The sequence below is a fragment of the Mesoplodon mirus genome (genome assembly GCF_964341445.2).
Source record: "Mesoplodon mirus genome assembly, chromosome: X".
NCBI lineage: Eukaryota > Metazoa > Chordata > Mammalia > Artiodactyla > Ziphiidae > Mesoplodon > Mesoplodon mirus.
In genome coordinates, this window is record NC_138981.1 from 8,600,238 (window position 1) to 8,620,970 (window position 20,733).

At 39.3% G+C, this 20,733-nt stretch overlaps 2 protein-coding genes across 2 annotated transcripts in view; one reads left to right on the top strand and one right to left on the bottom strand.

Moving 5' to 3' along the window:
* Positions 1-20,733, bottom strand: part of ARHGAP6 (Rho GTPase activating protein 6) — a 165,048-nt gene that overhangs the window by 122,303 nt on the left and 22,012 nt on the right. The gene's annotated exons all lie outside the window — the stretch shown is intronic.
* Positions 16,930-20,733, top strand: part of AMELX (amelogenin X-linked) — a gene marked incomplete at both ends in the record, with an annotated part of 76,058 nt that continues 72,254 nt past the window's right edge. Inside the window, 2 exons of the mRNA XM_082610377.1 lie at positions 16,930-16,983; positions 19,451-19,498. Coding sequence (XP_082466503.1) covers positions 16,930-16,983; positions 19,451-19,498 — 102 coding nt within the window. The remainder of the gene's footprint in view (positions 16,984-19,450; positions 19,499-20,733) is intronic.

Sequence of the window (20,733 nt, forward strand, 5' to 3'; positions counted from 1 at the left end):
TGATTCCTCCAGCTTTGTTTTTCTTTCTCAAGATTGCATTGGCTACTCAGGGTCTTTGGTGTTTCCATACAAATTGTGAAATTTTTTGTTCTAGTTCTGTGAAAAATGCCATTGGTAGATTGATAGGGATTGCACTGAATCTGTAGATTGCTATGGGTAGTACAGTCATTTTCACAATGTTGATTCTTCTAATCCAAGAACATGGTGTATCTCTCCATCTGTTTGTATCATCTTTAATTTCTTTCATCAGTGTCTTATAGTTTTCTGTATACAGGTCTTTTGTCTCCTTAGGCAGGTTTATCTCTAGGTATTTTATTCTTTTTGTTGCAGTGGTAAATGGGAGTGTTTCCTTAATTTCTCTTTCAGATTTTTCGTCATTAGTGTACAGGAATGCAAGAGATTCTGTTTACTAATTTTGTATTCTGCTACTTTACCAATTCATTGATTAGCTCTAGTAGTTTTCTGGTAGCATCTTTAGGATTCTCTATGTATAGTATCATGTCATCTGCAAACAGTGACAGTTTTACTTCTTAACAATTTGGATTCCTTTTATTTCTTTTTCTTCTCTGATCTGATTGCTGTGGCTAAAACTTCCAAAACTATGTTGAATAATAGTGGTGAGAGTGGACAACCTTGTCTTGTTCCTGATCTTAGAGGAAATGGCTTCAGTTTCTCACCATTGAGGACAATGTTGGCTGTGGTTTGTCATATATGGCCTTTATTAGGTTGAGGCAGGTTCCCTCTATGCCTACTTTCTGGAGGGTTTTTTTTAATCATAAATGGGTGTTGAATTTTGTCCAAAGCTTTTTCTGCATCTATTGACATGATCATATGGTTTTTCTCCTTCAATTTGTTAATATGGTTTATTACATTGATTGATTTGCATATATTAAAGAATCCTTGCATTCCTGGGATAAATACCACTTGATCAAGGTGTATGAACCTTCTAATGTGCTGTTCGACTCTGTTTGCTAGTATTTTGTTGAGTATTTTTGCATCTATATTCATCAGTGATATTGGCCTGTAGTTTTTTTCCTTTGTGACATCTTTGTCTGGCTTTGGTATCAGGGGGATGGTGGCCTCGTAGAATGAGTTTGGAAGGGTTCCTACCTCTGCTATATTTTGGAAGAGTTTGAGAAGGATAGGTGTTAGCTCTTCTCTAGATGTTTGATGGAATTCGCCTTTGAAGCCATCTGGTCCTGGGCTTTTGTTTGTTGGAAGATTTTTAATCACAGTCTCAATTTCAGTGCTTGTGATTGGTCTGTTTATATTTTCTATTTCTTCCTGGTTCAGTCTCAGAAGGTTGTGCTTTTCTAAGGATTTGTCCATTTCTTCCAGGTTGTCCATTTTATTGGCATAGAGTTGCTTGTAGTAATCTCTCATGATCCTTTGTATTTCTGCAGTGTCAGTTTTTACTTCTCCTTTTTCATTGCTCATTCTATTGATTTGAGTCTTCTCCCTTTTTTCTTGATGAGTCCGGCTAATGGTTTATCAGTTTTGTTTATCTTCTCAAAGAACCAGCTTTTAGTTTTATTGATCTTTGCTGTTGTTTCCTTCATTTTTTTTTCATTTATTTCTGCTCTGATCTTTATGATTTCTTTCCTTCTGCTAACTTTGAGGGTTTTTTGTTCTTCTTTCTCTAATTGCTTTAGGTGTAAGGTTAGGTTGTTTATTTGAGATGTTTCTTGTTTCTTGAGGTAGGATTGTATTGCTATAAACTTCCCTCTTAGAACTGCTTTTGCTGCATCCCATAGGTTTGGGGTCGTCATGTTTTCATTGTCATTTGTTTCTAGGTAGTTTTTTATTTCCTCTTTGATTTCTTCAGTGATCTCTTGGTTATTTAGTTGTGTATTGTTTAGCTCACATGTGTTTGTACGTTTTACAAATTTTTTCATGTAACTGATATCTAGTCTCATAGCGTTGTGGTCGGAAAAGTTACTTGATATGATTTCAATTTTCTTGAATTTACCAAGGCTTGATTTGTGAACCAAGATATGATCTATCCTGGAAAATGTTTCATGAGCACTTGAGAAGCAACTGCATTCTTTTGTTTTTGGATGGAATGTCCTATAAATATCAATTAAGTCCATCTTATTTAATGTATCATTTAAAGCTTGTGTTTCCTTATTTATTTTCATTTTGGACGATCTGTCCATTGGTGAAAGTGGGGTGTTAAAGTCCCCTACTATGATTGTGTTACTGTCGATTTCCCCTTTTATGGCTGTTAGCATTTGCCTTATGTATTGAGGTGCTCCTATGTTGGGTGCATAAATATTTACAATTGTTATATCTTCTTCTTGGATTGATCCCTTGATCATTTTGTAGTGTTGTTCTTTGTCTCTTGTAAGAGTCTTTATTTTAAAGTCAATTTTGTCTGATATGAGAATTGCTACTCCAGCTTTCTTTTGATTTCCATTTGCATGGAATATCTTTTTCCATTCCCTCACTTTCAGTCTGTATGTGTCCCTAGGCCTGAAGTGGGTCTCCTGTAGACAGCATATATACAGGTCTTGTTTTTGTATCCATTCAGCCAGTTTATGTCTTTTGGTTGGAGCATTTAATCCATTTACATTTAAGGTAGTTATCGATATGTATGTTCCTATTACCATTTTCTTAATTGTTTTGGGTTTGTTATTGTAGGTCTTTTCCTTCTCTTGTGTTTCTAGAACTTCTAGAGAAGTTCCTTTAACATCTGTTGTAAAGCTGGTTTAGTGGTGCTGAATTCTCTTAGCTTTTGCTTGTCTGTAAAGGTTTTAATTTCTCCACCAAATCTGAATGAGATCCTTGCTGGGTAATCTTGGTTGTAGGTTTTTCCCTTTCATCACCTCAAATATATCCTGCCACACCTTCTGGCTTGCAGTTTCTGCTGAAAGATCAGCTGTTAACCTTATGGGGATTCCCTTGTATGTTGTTTATTGCTTTTCCCTTGCTGCTTTTAATATTTTTTTTGTATTTAATTTTTGATAGTTTGATTAATATGTGTCTTGGCATGTTTCTCCTTGGATTTATCCTGTATGGGACTCTCTGTGCTTCCTGGACTTGATTGACTATTTCCTTTCCCATGTTAGGGAAGTTTTCAACTATAAACTCTTCAAATATTTTCTCAGGCCCTTTCTTTTTCTCTTCTTCTTCTGGGACCCCCATAATTCAAATGTTGGTGCATTTAATGATGTCCCAGAGGTCTCTGAGACTGTCCTCAATTCTTTTCATTCTTTTTTCTTTATTCTGCTCTGCAGTAGTTATTTCCACTATTTTGTCTTCCAGGTCACTTATCCGTTCTTCTGCCTCATTTATTCTGCTATTGATTCCTTCTAGAGAACTTTTAATTTCATTTATTGTGTTGTTCATCATTGTTTGTTTTCTCTTTAGTTCTTCTAGGTCCTTGTTAAACATTTCTTATATTTTCTCTATTCTATTTCCAAGATTTTGGATCATCTTTACTCTCATTACTCTGAATTCTTTTTCAGGTAGACTGCATATTTCCTCTTCACTTGTTTGGTCTGGTGGGTTTTTACCTTGCTCCTTCATCTGCTGCGTATTTCCCTGTCTTCTCATTTTGCTTAACTTACTGTGTTTGGGGTGTCTTTTTCACAGGCTACATGTTTGTAGTTCCCATTGTTTTTGGTGTCTGCCTCCAGTGGGTGAGGTTGGTTCTGTGGCTTGTGTAGGCTTCCTGGTGGAGGGGACTGGTGCCTGTGTTATGGTGGGTGGGGCTGGATCTTATCTTTCTGGTTGGCAGTGCCACAGCTGGTAATGTGTTTTGGGGTGTCTGTGAACTTAGTATGCCTTTAGGCAGCCTTTCTGCTAATGGGTGGGGTTGTGCTCCTGTCTTACTAGTTGTTTGGCATGGGGTGTCCAGCACTGGAGCTTGCTGGCCGTTGGGTGGAGCTGGGTGTTAGCGTTGAGATGGAGATCTCTGGGAGAGCTCTCATTGATTTATATTATGTGGGGCTGGGAGGTCTCTGGTTGGTCCAATATCCTGAACTTGGCTCTCCCACCTCAGAGGCTCAGGCCTCACACCAGGCTGGAGCACCAAGACCCTGTCAGCCACACGGCTGCAGTGTAGCACAAACTCTGCTTGAAAGAATAGTTTATCTGGACCATCTCTGCTAAAGATGGAGACCCCAGGCTAACCACGCCTCCTCACTGGGGAAATCTGGTTATAGCATCCAGGCATGCAATATGAAGGATCTGCGGTTCAGCTCTCTGCAGTTTCGGTTACCCACGGTCAACCATGGTCTTTTTCTTTTCCTTTGTGCTTGGTCTGGTTTCACTGGCTCACAGGGGCCCGCATACAGAGGCCTCACACCTGGTGCCTGGCACCTCAGACCAGAGTTTCTGGCGCAAAATGCTGCAGTATAATTTTAAAGCTGAGTTAAGCAAAACTCTCTGAGAACCATTAATACACTTTTGTGGCTGTAGCGGAGAACATGCCAAATCCAAACTGATATACTTTCTGAATTATTGGCACCATGGTTCCAATGCTTCATAATGAACGTGAAGACCACTGGCACATACAATTTTATTTTATTTTTTAAATAACAATTTCAATTTTTTTTTAATACTCTGAAAAGTGGATGGTTTTTCCCACCAGATGTTTTTTTGAACATCAATTTAACCTAAATAACTATTGTGTTCCTTTCCCCTATTTTTTTTTTTTAGATTTGCCAGCTGCATTTTTCTTTGTGGGGGGGGGCTGTGTTGTATCTTTGTTGCTGCGCGCAGGCTTTCTCTAGTTGTGCCGAGCGCGGGCTACTCTTGGTTGTGGTGTGAGGCCTTCTCACTGTAGTGGCTTCTCTCACTGTAGAGCACGGACTCTAGGTGCACAGGCTTCAGTAGTTGTGGCATGCAGGCTCAGTAGTTGTAGCATGCAGGCTCAGTAGTTGTGGCTCATGGGCTTAGTTGCTCTGCGGCATGTGGGATCTTCCCAGACCAGGGATCAAACCCGTGTCCCCTGCATTGGCAGGCAGATTCTTAACCACTGCACCACCAGGGAAGTCCCTCCTTCCCCCTATTTATCTCTTCTCTATTTTCTAAAAGCAATGAGAATTTTAGAACTCAGGGTTCATCATTCAGATCTTCAAGGACCCTGAAACAGTGGTTTTTCCACCACAGATGCTGGGTCCAGGCACCCCCCCCCCACTTCTACACCTCTACACACAGCTCAGTTCTTAGGTAAGTATAGATCTGTGGTTCTCGACTGGGAGAAATGCTGTTCCCCCTCTTCCACAGGGAACATATGACCATGTCTGGAGACATTTTTCGTTGTCACAACTGGGGGAGGAGGTGTTACTGGCATCTAGAGGGTAGAGGCCAGGGATGCTGCTAACATCCTACAGTGCACAGGACAGTTCCCACAACAAAGAATTATCTGGTCCAAGTGCCAAGAATGCTGACTCTGAGAAACCCTGCTGTAGAGGTTCTCAGAGATTCATTTTCCAACCACATATTGTATGATTCCATTTTTATGAAATGTCCAGAATAGACAAACCCATCGAGTCAGCAAGAAGATTGGTGGGTGTCTAGGGGTTAGGTAAAGAGAAATAGGGAGCAGCTGCTAATGAGTATGGGATTTCTTTTCAGGTGATGAAAATGTTCTGGAACTAGATTGTGGTGATGGTTACAAACCTTGTAAAGATACAAAAAAACATGCTAAAACCCACTCAATAGTACACTCTAAACAGGTGAACTTTATGATATGTAAATGATAGAGCAATAAGGTTATTAAAATTCTTTTTATAGACCTTTCATTAAGTAGTTTTTATTTCTGACTAAGCAAGAGCATTTTTGAATAGCTCTAGGTTTGGCTGGAGAATATTCTGTGGCAACACTTTTTAAATGCAACATTATATTTTATAGGAAAGACATTAAAGACTTTTCCTTTTTTAATTAATCTATTTCTAGATGTTCCCATAATGTTATTATTTGGTCTGGGGCCCTGAGATATATTGCATTCATCTGTGAGCTAAGAGGTCAGGAGGGCCTGGGATAGGGTGGGTACCCAGGGGTCTGGCCTCTGCTCTGGCTCTCATTGTGATGTAAAGATGGCCAAGTCATCTGGCCACTTCCTGCTTCAACTTCCTCATTCCTGACGAACTTTCTTGTTAGAAACCCAAGAAAGCAAGGATGGTGAGAGCAAATGCTCAGTGCTTTACAACCGCCAACTGTACCCAACTCACATTCCTTGCCCTGGTATCCAGGGTCTCTCTCTTCCCATCAGCCACCTGCATCACTACTTTTCGATCTAAAACCTCCACTCCTGCCCAGCTGGTCTCCTTCTGCACACCCAGACACGCTCTGCATTTTTCCATTTCTGTTCTTTCCAGTGACAAAGCCCTATGATGGAATAGCCTCTACATCTATCCAAATCCTTTGCATCCCTAAAGCCCAGACATCATTCTACCTTTTTTCCAAAGCCTCTGGTTCATGGTAAACGATAGCAGTTATTTTAGGTGACGAATTGTACATTTAGTTGCTAAGAGCATGGAAGCACTACAAGATGTCACCTCTGGGACCTCTTCTCGTACTACAGCCTTGACCTCATACCACGACAGCAGCACTGGCTTCCTGCCTCCACGTTGTACGCCTCCATGTTGGTGCCTTTGTGCTGGCCCTTTCCCTAGGGATGCTCAGGTTTTGCTTAAAACCAACCACCCTATTGAAACTTGCAACTCAGCACTTCTAATGCCCCTTAGCCAGCTCTATCTTTTCCTTTTCCTTAGCCTTTCTCACCTTTTAAAAAAAATCTCTAACAGTATTTTATTTTTTATAAACCTTTATTGGAGTATAATTGCTTTACAATGGTGTGTTAGTTTCTGCTTTATAACAAAGTGAATCAGCTATACATATACATATATTCCCATATCTCCTCCCTCTTGAGCCTCCCTCCCACCCTCCCTATCCCACCTCTCTAGGTGGTCACAAAGCACTGAGCTGATCTCCCTGTGCTATGTGGCTGCTTCCCACTAGCTGTCTAGTTTACCTTTGGTAGTGTATATATGTTGATGCTTCTCTCACTTCGCCCCAGCTTGCCCCTCCCCTCCCCGTATCCTCAAGTCCATTCTCTATGTCTGCGTATTTATTCCTGCCCTGCCACTAGGTTTATCAGTACCTTTTTTTTTTTAGATCCCACATATCACCTTTTAACATATCATTTATTTATCATATCTATTGTTCACAGTTGCTCTCTGTGAGACTGTGAACAGGGATCTCTGGCTTTTACTCACTGATACACTCCATGAACGAAGAACATGCCTGGCATGTGGAAATAACCAATAATTATTTAAACATGTAAAATGCTAGACCATCAGATGGCACTTAATAAACTTTAGTTTCATCATCATAATTGTCATCATCATCAACTGTATGATCATGGGGCAACTCTTGTACTATTATTCCACACCACTGCACTGTCTTTAACCTTTCCTGTTTCTATATTTTATATAATGTATAAAGCTGGTAAGCTTCTGCAGTTAGAGACCAATGACGTGTATATATTTTTGATATGTCTTTTTTTAGATTGAGATATAACTCACCTGCCATAAAATTCACCATTTTAAAATTTACAAATGAGGGGCTTTTAGTAGAGTCACATGGTTGTGCAACTATCACCACTAATTTAATTCCAGAACGTTTCCATCATCCCCTCCAAAAAAACCCCAAACCCATTAGGAGTCACTCCCTATTTCTCTCTGCCCCACCTCCTGGCAACCATGAATTTAATTTCTGTCTCTGGATTTGCCTATTCTAGGCATTTCTGAAATGGAATCATACAATACATGGTCTTTTGTGTCTGGCTTTTTTCACTTAGCATAATGCTCTCAAGGTTCATCCACATTGTAGGGTGTGCCAGTACTTCACTCCTTCTTATGGCTGAATAATACTGCATTGTATGGATAACATGCCATCTATTTATATGTGTGCTATGCTTTGGATATTACAGATACTCAATAAATATTTTATCCCAGTGATTTAAAAATTTTGTAGATATATGGCATGCTACTGAGAAGAGACTTAGCACATGACTATGATTCTCCTAAGAGCACAATGATGATGAAGATGATGCATTAGGTAATATAAAAAAGAGAGATTTTATGATTCTCAAGCTACTTTAGCATTATACTGGGGAAAATGTCATCTATAATTAGAACAAACTTGCACTCAGTCCGTAGAATTCTGTGACAGGTGACTGCATCTCTTTAATTTCATTTCAAGTAAAAATTCCTATGATAAAATGGATGTGAGTAGAATTGAATTAAATTCTGGTATTCCTGCTAATCTATTTCCTCAGAGTTATATCAACTTCAGATCTAGTTAATACTCCAAACAGACATACCATTCATGATGTGACTTTTTAAATAGAGGTTTGGAAGTAATTCTCAACTACTATCACTGAATTTTATATAATTTAGGGATGTGATGAAGAAAATACTAGCTGAAAAGCTGCTCAGGGAGCTGTCCATGTTCAAAGGGCCATGAGCTAAAACAATAACTGGAATGGATAACAGGAATGACAACACAGCCAGAACTGGGGACATTGTCCGTACTTAGGTCTTACCATATATTTCTTGTTCCCTGTAGAATTAGTAGATGATGTTAAAATAGTATTCTGACATTTTACATTCATGTCCCTGTGGGTAATTCCTTAAGAGATGAAGATGAAAGGTATCCTACTAAACTGTAACAATATAAGAATTTTCTGTCCGAGAACAATAGAAGAAATTCTGCGTATCACATATGTGAGAACGATCATTTCCAACCTTTTGGGTGGTGAACTATTTCCTTTGTTTCTTCAAATTTGCTCTCTTTCCTCCTTGAGCAATTACTAAAACCGTCACTCAATATTGGAAATCATGCTAGGAAGAGTCAAATGTATGCTGAAGACATTACTAGCTTCCCCTTAATGGTGTTTCCCCATTTTCCAGGCAGTAAGGTAAGTGTACAAGAGTCAAGAACATTTGCTCAGGGGTCAATGGCCCAACCACGATTCTGACCTATGCTGTCCTTTGCCAAAGACAAGTTCTCTCCACCATGGCATATTGCTTTTGTTTGAAAACTACCAGTCTGTGTATGTGTTCATTGAATCCCATTAGGAAAGTGCAACTTACTTTGGTGTATTATATTTTGCTCAATAAGCAGAAGTAAAAACGCTGGTTCTTACATTACTGTGTTATGTCTGTTAACACAGACGTAACATTTTCACTCCTGACACTTACCAGTTAATTATAACCCAAACAACATACTACCCATCTGCATATAATTTCCCTTATTGAAAATTGCTCCACCAGATACTTAGCAGATGCTTACAGACCTTTCAAATTACAAGCTGTATGAGCTCTCTCTATGAATGCTTATATTATTCAGATATTTTTTTACTAACGATCTAAAAGGGATCCTATCACTTTCTAAAAATCATTTTTTTGTCTTCGATTTTTACGTTCAGCTTTTTCCCCCCTGAGAATGAACATTAAATAAACCTAAGGCCCACAGAAGATCCCGCACTATCACTCATCACTTTCACTGAACATGAAGGAGAAATATTATACCCTAAACTTCTTTTATCTCCCCTGCATTTGTTCCATTCACCAATTATTTAAAAGAAATAAAATCTTGGTTTCCCAGAGGCTTTCAGGAATGAGTCTCTTAGATAACTCTTGTTAATATTTTGGTGAATATCTCCCCAAATGGAGAGAGGGAGGGAGGAAAACAGGAGCGAGAAAGAGGGCAAGGAGAAGGAGATGGAGGAAGAGGACAGGGTGGGGGGGGGGAGAATCATTTCAGAGCAAGAAGACTGTAAAAATCTATTTTTTCCAACTTAACTATGTATCCCAAACCTCTTTCTATGCCAACAAATACAGATTGATACCCTTTATATGTGCCATAGTTGATTTGAAGCAGTCACCTATTGGTAGACATTTTGCTTTAGATGTAGTTCATAAACACTTCTGTCTACTTTATACTGTCCTTGGAAACAGCAGGCACTGCCTATAATCTAATCTTTCCCTGATGACTCAGTGTGTACGTATCCTTTAAGGTACAGTCCCTGAAGAAGCAGAAAGTCCAGGACATTAGGCTGAAAGACTGAAGTGGGCCTATATACAATTAATATGCCCCTTCCCAGTTCAGCCAAAGAACTATCGGAATACTCTAGAGGGACCACCTTTCCCATAGTCCCCACGTCTTTTGGTGTCACTGCTCTCCCTCTCCGCCCTCCTCACCCCTTTCTCTGCCACAAACCCAGACATAGGCAGAGAGTGTGTTAGTCTCCTGAAGTTGAGAAGGAAGATTTGTTCCAACGCCCACCCCCAGCATTCTCCACCCCAACTCCAAGTGGAGCTTTCTTTTAGAATCTGGGAGCAGTTTGAGAATCGGGTCACTGTCATTCATCTTTGTACTCCAGCACCAATGACTGTGCTAGGCACATACTAAGTGCTCGATAATGGCTGTTTAACTTAGATCACAGTTTCGGCCGTTAAGGGATATGTTCAGAGCTTATGACCCTAGGACCACCTCCCTTTACTGCATAGCTGTTTTATTTCCTACTGCTTCAATAATGTTTCCTTTTTTCTTTTCAGAACTCTTGCCGCTTGCTTTGATCACCATCTTGAATACCATCACAATGCATTTCCTCTTCTTATATGTGCCTTTCTTCTTTCTGGTCCCTTACCTCCATTATTGCTTTTCTTACGCTTTTTATTCCAAGTCTACTCACTTATTAAATGTTGTTAGCCAGTAGAAGATTCCTCTTTTTTTCCCATATCTTCAAATGACCAGCCATAAAACATAGTTAGCTCCAGCATATTCTGGAATATGTACTGATGGTTTGCAATCAATAAAGTACGTGAATGTGGGTGACAGGGTTTTTTTTTGTTATTATTCTTTTCAAATTACACCTTGGGCTGAAGCCTAAGAAGCTAATAATAATAATACAACTTTATTATATTAAGCAAATAAACTCAGTCCCAAATAAGGAAAAAATCAATCATATCTATCATAGTATATTTGCTTATAATATATTACAATTTGAACTAACAGGTCAGAGCCAAATGTAGTAACGATGTTATGATAATAGATTCTAAACCTTTTACAGCATCTCCCTTTTTAGGTCCTTATCAGAGGCTATTTGTATGAAAGTCCAAAGGAGCAATTGACAGCAATGCTGAGTAATCTGTCTTAGCTATTTAAAAGGCCCATCTAAATCACTGCAAGATTTCTTTGTCTAGGGAGATTCCACGTAGATCAAGGACATTTTTAATATTTTCATTATGTCATGGATAACTTCTCTATATTTTCATCAATTAATTGGCACATTTATCCAGCACCTACTTTGTAAAAGAGATTTTTCTAGGTACCAAAGAGCTCCCAAGGAAGTATAAGACACAATACCTGACTTCTAAAGGTTGCAAAGGGAAGTCAGTGTGTTTATCGGAATCAATTGGTGGTGATGTCCCTGAGTTCAGAAGAGGGTACAATTCCACTCCAGCAAAACAAACAAAACAACCATCTTGGAGAATGATATTTTCTTCTAAGTAAATGTCTACAGAAGAAACATTTAAAAGCTGACTTTGGTTCCAGCTACTTAAGAAAACCTACTCATAAAATTGTTCCAGAATACTAGATAGTCGTAGACCTGCTTTAAAAGAAGATTCAAGAGTTGAGCTCCTTCCTATAGATGATAAGAAAGGCTCCTGGAACTCATAACACCTCACTTATTCAAAGATCACCCACATATCTCGACCACTGCTGAAAACCAGGAAGTTGAGCAAAGGGGGAAAAGTCCAAAACAAAACAAAATATCCTCTCAGCATTCGAAAACCAAGGCCACAAGACTGAAAATTTTGAGCTTTTCTCAAAAGTGAGCCTCCCAGGCTACCTCTGCTTAGAGCATCCCTTTACTTACAGTCCACACATACTTCTAACAAGTTTGGGCACGTGATTTTCCAGCACACTGTAAATCAGAAGCAGCGGATTAGAAGGGGAGAAGCTGCTAGCATAAGCAATGTGAGAACAGCAAAATGTGATGGGCTGTAAGTCAGGAAAAAGAATAACTACTACCAAAAAAATGGGCAAAAGAACTTATTAAAAAATTATAAAGCACCACATAAAATTTTTCTATATGTATAAAATTTGTTGTTGTTGAGTGCCTCCTCTTTGTCTGAGGCCAGGCATCGCAGGAGATGAAGACATTTAAAATATGCTTCCTCTCAGAGCTCAAGGGTGCTTTGGCTCTTGACTACCATGGCTTCTCTTTATTAAAAGCAGTTGATTGGGACACAGCAAAGAGGTGTCACAGCAGTAGGTTAGATTCTAGCTGCCTGGAATTAACCCATGCTTTCCTCATCTCTGACCACTGGCAGGCAGGGACCATCTGGTTCCTGATTTGTGCCAAAATCCCAGCCTGAGGTCCTTCCATATGAATTGCATGTTTTGCAGCCCTGCTTGATCCTACAGGAATCAGGAGGGAGTTAGAGCAGCTGTTTCTGGGTCAGAAGATGTCTGAATGTAATATTTTCTTCTTCTTTTTTTTCTTTCTTTCTTTTTTTTTTTTTTTTGTGGTACGTGGGCCTCTCACTGTTGTGGCCTCTCCTGTCGCGGAGCACAGGCTCCGGACGCGCAGGCTCAGCGGCCATGGCTCACGGGACCAGCCGCTCCACGGCATGTGGGATCTCCCCGGACCGGGGCATGAACCCGTGTCCCCTGCATAGGTAGGCGGACTCTCAACCACTGCACCACCAGGGAAGCCCTGAATGTAATATTTTTATAACCCTTTCTTGGACCTTCCTTCTTCCCATTAAGCAAGAATGGGAACCTATAATTCATAAGGGCATTTCTTCACTCATCATTTTGGAGAAAAGCTTTTAGAAACAGCAATAAAACCATGCATGTATTTGTCTCCTAAGTAACACAAATGGTCTTAGGTTCATAAGTATTCAACATATGTATTTGAAATGAATGCATAAGTGAATAAAGACACATTCTGGGGTCATTCTGCCACAGATATTCCAGAGATACTGCCATAGAGGAAAATATTTTATTCTTGTGATCCATTTTTAAAATACTGATTAAAAAAAAAAGAAAATATTTGAGATCAAAGAGTAAGAAAAACAATAACACAAATCCTTTGGAAATGTTATAGTCTCTACACAACAAAATAAGTAGTCAATCTAGTAAATTCTGTTTTATGAAGTCAACTTACTCATAAATGAAACAATAGCTTATAGGAAAAAATTTTCAATTGAATTTTTCCCCCCAAAACATTGACTAACTTTTAAATTGTATATGTGGGACCTACATTAGTGGAAGAGATTTCAAGCACAGAGATCCATATTTTAGCACCTTGTGACTCGGGATATGCAGTGGGGGAAAATAAATAGAAAGAACCCCATCATTTCTATTGTATTTGCCGTCACACTGAACAACTGCCCATAGTGAATTGGCAATGACTCACTATCCAATGGACCGGAGAAATTAATGCCATAACAAAGGATCATTTCATTGATCCTTGAGGCCAAATATATGACTCTCTCTCATTGTCGAAAGGTAAGGCAAAGTAATGAGATGAATTTTGTAAAACCACAACACCACTATTTGTTCACCAATGACTTGTCCTTAATTTTTTCAAGCACTTCAATATATGTAGTTAAATAAAATAGGGGAAAGGATTGCAAAAGCATATAATATGATCTACATTTTCCTTCCTCTCCCTCCTACTCGCCCTTACCTCCTTGCTGTGCACCCCCCAACCTCTTCTCCCTCCACGTAAGCGGATAGCAATTCTCCTAAAATCCATTTTGCAAGTTCATTCAAAAGGAATCCTTCTTGCCTTTGATATACAATAAATATACCCATAAATAAATGCAAACTATGGACACAATTGGATTTTAGGACCATATTCTATGTTCCCTTTCATTCATACACTTTACATATCATAAACTTCCACGTTCTTTTTTGTCATTTCTCTCTCTCTCTCTGATTGAAAGGTCTACCTTACTTTCTTCACGATGGCTATTCATTCCCTACTGATTCATCCTCAGAGATCATCTGAGAATCTTATTTGTTAGCATTTTTTAAACATTAACCGTGTGCCAAGTGATGGAGTTGGGGAAGGTGATAATTTTCCATTCCCCCCAGAGATGTCTCTCATCTAGTTTTCACACTAATCCTTTTAGGTAGGTTCTATAATTACCTTCATTTTACTGATGAGAAAACTGAGGCTCAGATAGGCTTAGTATCTTGTCAATCGTCCCTAAACCCTCAGTGAAGCTGGGTTCAGGACCCACATAATTCTAATCTCCAGCTCTTAATAATACTACATTGCCTTTCATGGATATTTTCTCCTTGAATTTAATTCAGCCAATGTGGAGCATCAATAAAAGAATATATGTACATGAACAAACTTTAAAAGTATTACTTAAATAGTCAAAAAGTTCTGGCTATACTGCCAATAGTACCTGGGTATGTAATGAGTATTTATTCTATTGACCTAATATTGATAGACTACTCATCAGCTACCTCTTATCACTGGTCACAAATTTTGCTTTTTAGTTGATCATATGTTACAATAAAATAAAAAAATCCATATGCTTTACTAAGGTAGAAGTGTCAAAGAATTTAATAGCTAGATCGGAGGTCCTCTCAGAGAGAGCAGGGCTTTGGTTTGTTGTTCAGGCAAAGGAGAGGCTGCTGAGAACATGGGGACAAGACAACAAAAGGGACAGTAAGGAGACTCTGAAAAAGAAAAAGAGAGTAGAATTCGGACTTGCTTATTAGAGAATGTGGGGTTGTGCCTGAAGGATGCAGGCTAAGAAGGGTCATCATACTGACAGAGGCTGAGCTGCTATGTGGGGTTTGGGAGCCAGGGCAATGCTTCCTGTGATACACATTTGTTGTGTGTGTGTGGTGTGGTATGTGATATGTTCCTTGCCTTGTCTTTCAGATCATGAGTAAAAGTTTGGTTACTGTGATAACCTTGAGTTCATGGGTGCTTGGATGGCAGATGGGTTGCAGGATGGGGCCAAGGAGAAGGGACTTTATCCTCTTTTGGTGGACACCAGAATGGTGATAAAGGAATAATCACAGGGAATGAGAAAATACCTTCAATGCAAATAGAGAATAGAGCAGTGGTGATCCTGAAATTATAATCTCTCAGAGAATTATTGGCAAGAGCTTTGGGATTTTACCAGAATGGGGATTTGAATCAATTTATCCTGATCTGAGGGCTAGGGAACGCTACACTTTGATTACACTTCAGAAACTCAACCATCTAACATTTTTTTGGTAAAGAACAATGTTATGTTTGTTAGAACCAGGGAACAGACAATGACATAGCCACTTATTAACAGTAAATTTGAATATATCAGCATGTGCAGTCAACTAATTTGCTGACTTAAAGACAGCCTGATGAAATTTTTGCCCGTTAAACCTATTATTGCCTATAATGAAAGACTCTATATGCACTAATCACAACATACAGCCTTACATTTGATCACAGCTTCTAAAAGTCATGATGCAGGGATTTTTAGTTATACTCAACACATTTTTCTTTCAGAAACCTGATTGGCTGTTCTAGATGCCATGAATGGTATATAATGAGCTCTTAGTTGGAAGAAATCTAAAGGATCAAGCAGCATCCCTGAGTTTCAGACAGAAGCTTACTCTGAGTACGTGTATTCAAAGGTATGTGGATTTTATTCATAATTTGGTATTCTATCATACTTATTCTTTTTCTGCATTTCATGTTCAAAAGATGCCAATTAGACTCTGATTACTTAAATGAGTTATATTACTTTGTAATGCAACAAAATGTTTGTCTATATTTCTTTAAATTTTAGGTCCAGAATCCCAAAGCACTTTTCAGGGCCAAATTTCACAGCAAAATATTTATTTTAATTACTTATCAATTAAGGTAAAAATAATTTTTCACAGGCTGTGATCCATTTCTTGGAAAAACATTTCATTTAATTCCATCAAATAGAACCATCAACTGAATGATTTTCTTCATTAATTCAAATTTTAAAAAACAGATTTAGGAAGTAAAAATGTCAGTGTACTTCTCATAGCCAGCATTATTACACTTGATATTCACTTCCTGTTCAAAATTTAAGGCCTTTCTTCTGATAGTTCTCAAAGTTAGTCAATAATTTACACCACAAAGCAATGTATTTTAGGATGGCTTATTTTGCTTCATGTTCCAAGGGTCTTATTTGCGGAATAATTACAGTGCAGTGTCAAACAAAAGGAAGATGTCATTAACTAAATATGGAATCTTTCAAATAAAAGTCATTCAAAATTCATGGAATAATCACAGAATATTAGCACCGTCCTCTCCCTTCCATTCAACCACATCTTTTGCTCCACATCTGGAGCTCAGGGATATGTTACCTGAGGGTCTTGCCTGAAGTCCTATGGGTCAGAACACCTGAAACTAAATTCCACTGCTTCCTTATTCTATTTTCTCAGATGATTGGTCTTTGTGTGGACGGTACCAAAAAACATTTCTGTGCCTCCTGGTTCTAAAAGTATCAGATACTGTGCACCTTGGTGATCTCCTCAACTTTTAGAGCCAACTCTATTCTTTTAATCATTAATTATAAGCTACATTTAGCTTCTATGACTCTACAGGCTATGTAGGTATAGGAAAATGGTATGCAAAGTCATGTAATGATAGATTATTTATGTCCCTACAACTTGTTCAGCTCTCAACCTAAATGAAAAGCATCTTTATTACCACTGTAATTCCAGAAACAATAAAATGGGTTCAGAACTGGAAATCATATAGGAATGAAGTAACCTCACAAGGAATGGTCCTATCCTTTTTACTAGTAATAGACTAATATGGGTTATGTGGGTTTTATGAAGCATTAATTATGGCCATATTTGAGAAGAGGTAAGAAAAGTGGGTGTTGACTTATATTTCAGGGCCATCAAGAAATGGGGACCTGGATTTTGTTTGCCTGCCTCCTGGGAGCAGCCTTCTCTATGCCCGTGAGTAAAACACCCACTTCATAAGTCAATGTCCAGTTTCATAAGCTTGGAAATAAAAGTCTGCCCCACAGTTGGTAAACGTTAGGGTTTAAAACAGTACAAGATCAGATATCCTCAAATGTCTCTGTGTTTAAGAAACACTATGAAGAACTTGTAAGAAAAAAAAATGGATTCCCAGATGCCAAAGATTCCGATTCAGTACAGCTGGGGTGGGGACCAGGACTCTGCATTTTCACAAGCACCCCAGGAGATTCTAATGGAACACTCAGCTTGTAAATAACATCACCCATCTCTAGATGGAGGAAACTTTTGGAAGCGACCCTTGAAAGGCCTCCAGAGAAAGTACTTAATCGGCCTAAGGCGAATATTACAAAAATGTCAGTTTTCTCTAAAACCCAATTTCTCACAAGATCCAAATATTTTCGTGCTCTCCAAACTCCACTGCCGTTGTCCTTCAGAGGGTAAGATTTTACGTTAGGAATTCCTTTCTTGACCCACCTCTCTGTTCTGAGAGGCCTCATCTTTTTGGGTGCACCTGTTAGGCACATGACTTCCGTGTGGTTGTCTGGAATCCAACCTATGCTCAATACATATGGATCTATTTTACATTCAAATGTACCAAGGACCAGGAAGTCTGACCAATTCTCTCTAAACACAGACACAGAAGAGGTTAGGTCACATGCAGGCAAGGCAGGATCCATCTGCTTTTCGGTGGCCTAAAGAGCAGTTGATACAACCAGAAGCCAGCAAAGCTTGAATATCTACTTCCTCTCTTCCTCTCTCACCCATAAGACCAAGATTCTGTGCTCTGCCTTCCTGAAATCCTACATTGTGGCAATTCCTAGTCCCCGGAGGGCCCCTGCATTACAAATTCAGTCCCTTTTCCACTCCTCAGTTCAACACCCCTATTCTCTGAGGGCTTATATCAAGAAGATAGAGGAAAGGCAGTTAAGTACAACTAAAATAATTCACATTCAGATGAGAGGAATAAATCCTCTTATGAAATATGAGCATTTCAAGAGAATAGAGCCTTAATCAACTCGCTGCCTGCGGGGGGATGATCTGCATGATTCTCTCTCCTCTCCCTCTCCCACACTCCAGGGCCAACCAGAATTCCACAATGCAGGTATCAATCACTTGGCCTTCACTTGTGAAAAGACAGAGAGTCCTGGTTTAGATAATTATTCAGATTGTTCTTTATTTTGAGCTTTAAAATTTTTCTGCCATAGAAACATTGACAGAATAATAAAAAGATGACAGAATAATAAAAAGAATGGGCCAAAACTTCATAAATCAACTCTTTCATTTTCCATGGGATTTATAATGTTTCCACTTTACCACACCCATCTTGTTTTCACATTCATCGATAGTTCACACTTAGTTGTTTTGTTGTTGCTGATGTGCTATTTACTTTGCATGCCAATTATGAGTAACTTCGTTGGTACTTAAGCACTTATCCACCTCCTGATCTAGAAGGGAAGGTTTGTGAGACAATTCTCTTCTTGCTGGTATTTTGTAATTGTGTAAGAGAAACATATCATTCTTCCCAACATGGAGTGAGTCTTGAGAAATGGAATACTGCCTGCCATATCAGTAAACAAAGGATGTCACAATCCTCAGGGATTGCAGCCACCGCCATGGTGAGCTGGTGAGCCCTGAGGGAAGTCAGGAAGGGAAGAATACCTGCCATCTAGCAGCCATCAGACTGCAGCCGCTCCCTGCGGTGAGCCCTGAGCAAACTCAGGATATGAAAACACAGGATACTGGCCCCAGATAGCCGAGGTGCACATCAAAGGAAGCATTTCAGTGAGCCCAGACTCCTGCATCTTCCCATACATAGAAAAGCGCTACATTCCTTAACTTGACATATCTGGTTTTCGTTAATTAACAATCATCTTTTGACGTTCAGACTACCTGCCCTTTGTTACAAAACTTCTATATATCCTGGCTCCCCCTCGCCTCCTTGGAGCAGTTTTCTCAGGGTTACTTGAGATGCTGTCTCCTGGGCTTGAAGTCCTAAACATTTCTGCCGAATACAACAGAACTCTCAACTTTTAGATTGTGAATATATTTTTAGTCGGCAGTTTCATCAAGAAAAGAAATGATGGGTGGGATAGAGTAGGATTAATTGACAACATGGCTGGAGGGGTGTCTGGAGATCACTGGAGGATAAATGTGTGCTGGTTTCTGCTCCCAGGTCATTTAGTTGTTCTGGATCTCTTTAAAATAAGAGGGTTCCTCTCCTACACAGCGTACATGTTCAAACTAAAAGTAGACCTCAAATATATTCTGCACTATATAGATTTTTTTAAAGTAGCTTCAGTCTGTCTTAATGTGAAAATTGCATATTGACTTAATCTCTTCCTCTCTCTCTCTCTCTCTCTCTCTCTCTCTCTCTCTCTCTCTCTCCTTCTTTCTCTCCCTCTCCCTCATTCTTTTTCTTCTCCTCTCCCCCTCCCTATAAAAGCTACCACCTCATCCTGGGCACCCTGGTTATATCAACTTCAGCTATGAGGTAATTTTTCTCTTTACTACTTTTGACCATTGTTTGAGTTAACGATGCCCTGGGCTCTGTAAAGAACAGTGTGTTGATTCTTCATTCAAGATGTTTCTCAGTCCCACTTTTTCAGTTCTCACTACCAGCTTCCTGGTTTAAGCCCTGATGGGTCACCTCAAGCCTGCATTGCCCCAGAACACTCCTACCTGGCCTCTCTGACTCAGTTTCTCCTCTTATATGGCTATAAAATTTATCCATCATGAACTACCACTCAGGGGGACTGCATAGTAGGGCAGAAATGAACTCTGGCTGAACAGCTTTGTTCTATCCCAGCCTGTAAAACATGGGGAATCAGGTAAGATGTTATTTAAGATCCTTTCCAGCTGGAAAACTCCTGCTTCTAAGATGTTCAACTCTATGCGTCTCCCTCATTTGTCTTTACTGAAATATTAGTGACCAAGCGGTCTGTGAGACATTCTGTAGAGCAATGGAAAGCATATGAGATTTCTGGAAATCGGGTGTGAGGCCCTCCTCAGCCCCATACTAAGCATGTGACCTTGGGCAAATCATTTTCTCTCTCTAGAACTTTAGCTTCCTCATCTGGAAAAGGGAAATGAGAATAATACCCACACTTCAAAATGTTGTTTGGGGAGCAAAATAATTAAGCAGTATAAAAGGTGCTTTGTTAAGTATAACTTGAACAAGGTTAAGAATTGTTTGTTGTATTGATACCAAATGTTTTACACGAAGGAGTCCCCGGGCCTGACGTGAACTGAATACATAATGTTTAGAAAGGAAGGAAACTCTTCCTTCTTTCATAGGTTCAAACGACAATCCACAAGTTTGTTTACTCATACAAACTGAGGAGAAGTGTCAAAAAAAATCTGAGGCAAGATTTTCTGTTAAACCTTAACAGGTTGACATATTTGACCTGAAAACCTGTGTTTCTAGGATGAGGGACAGTGTTTCTGCCTCCTTTATCTTTTTCAGTGTGACATCAAATCAAAAAAGTATATAATTAACGTTATAGGACATTAATTTTCCATTTTGTTTTTCTCTTGCAAAGAACAGCAGGAGCCGGGGAATTAAACAGATTTACTACTTTTGTAACCTCTGTCAAGCTCAGTGAGCCCCTTTAACTCTCCATGACCTTGTCTGTGAAAGTGAGGGTGATGATACTTGCCTCAGAGTATGTGGGAAAACATGAAAAATGTGTGTCATGGATGTAAGGTAGAGCCTCACACATAGGGAGC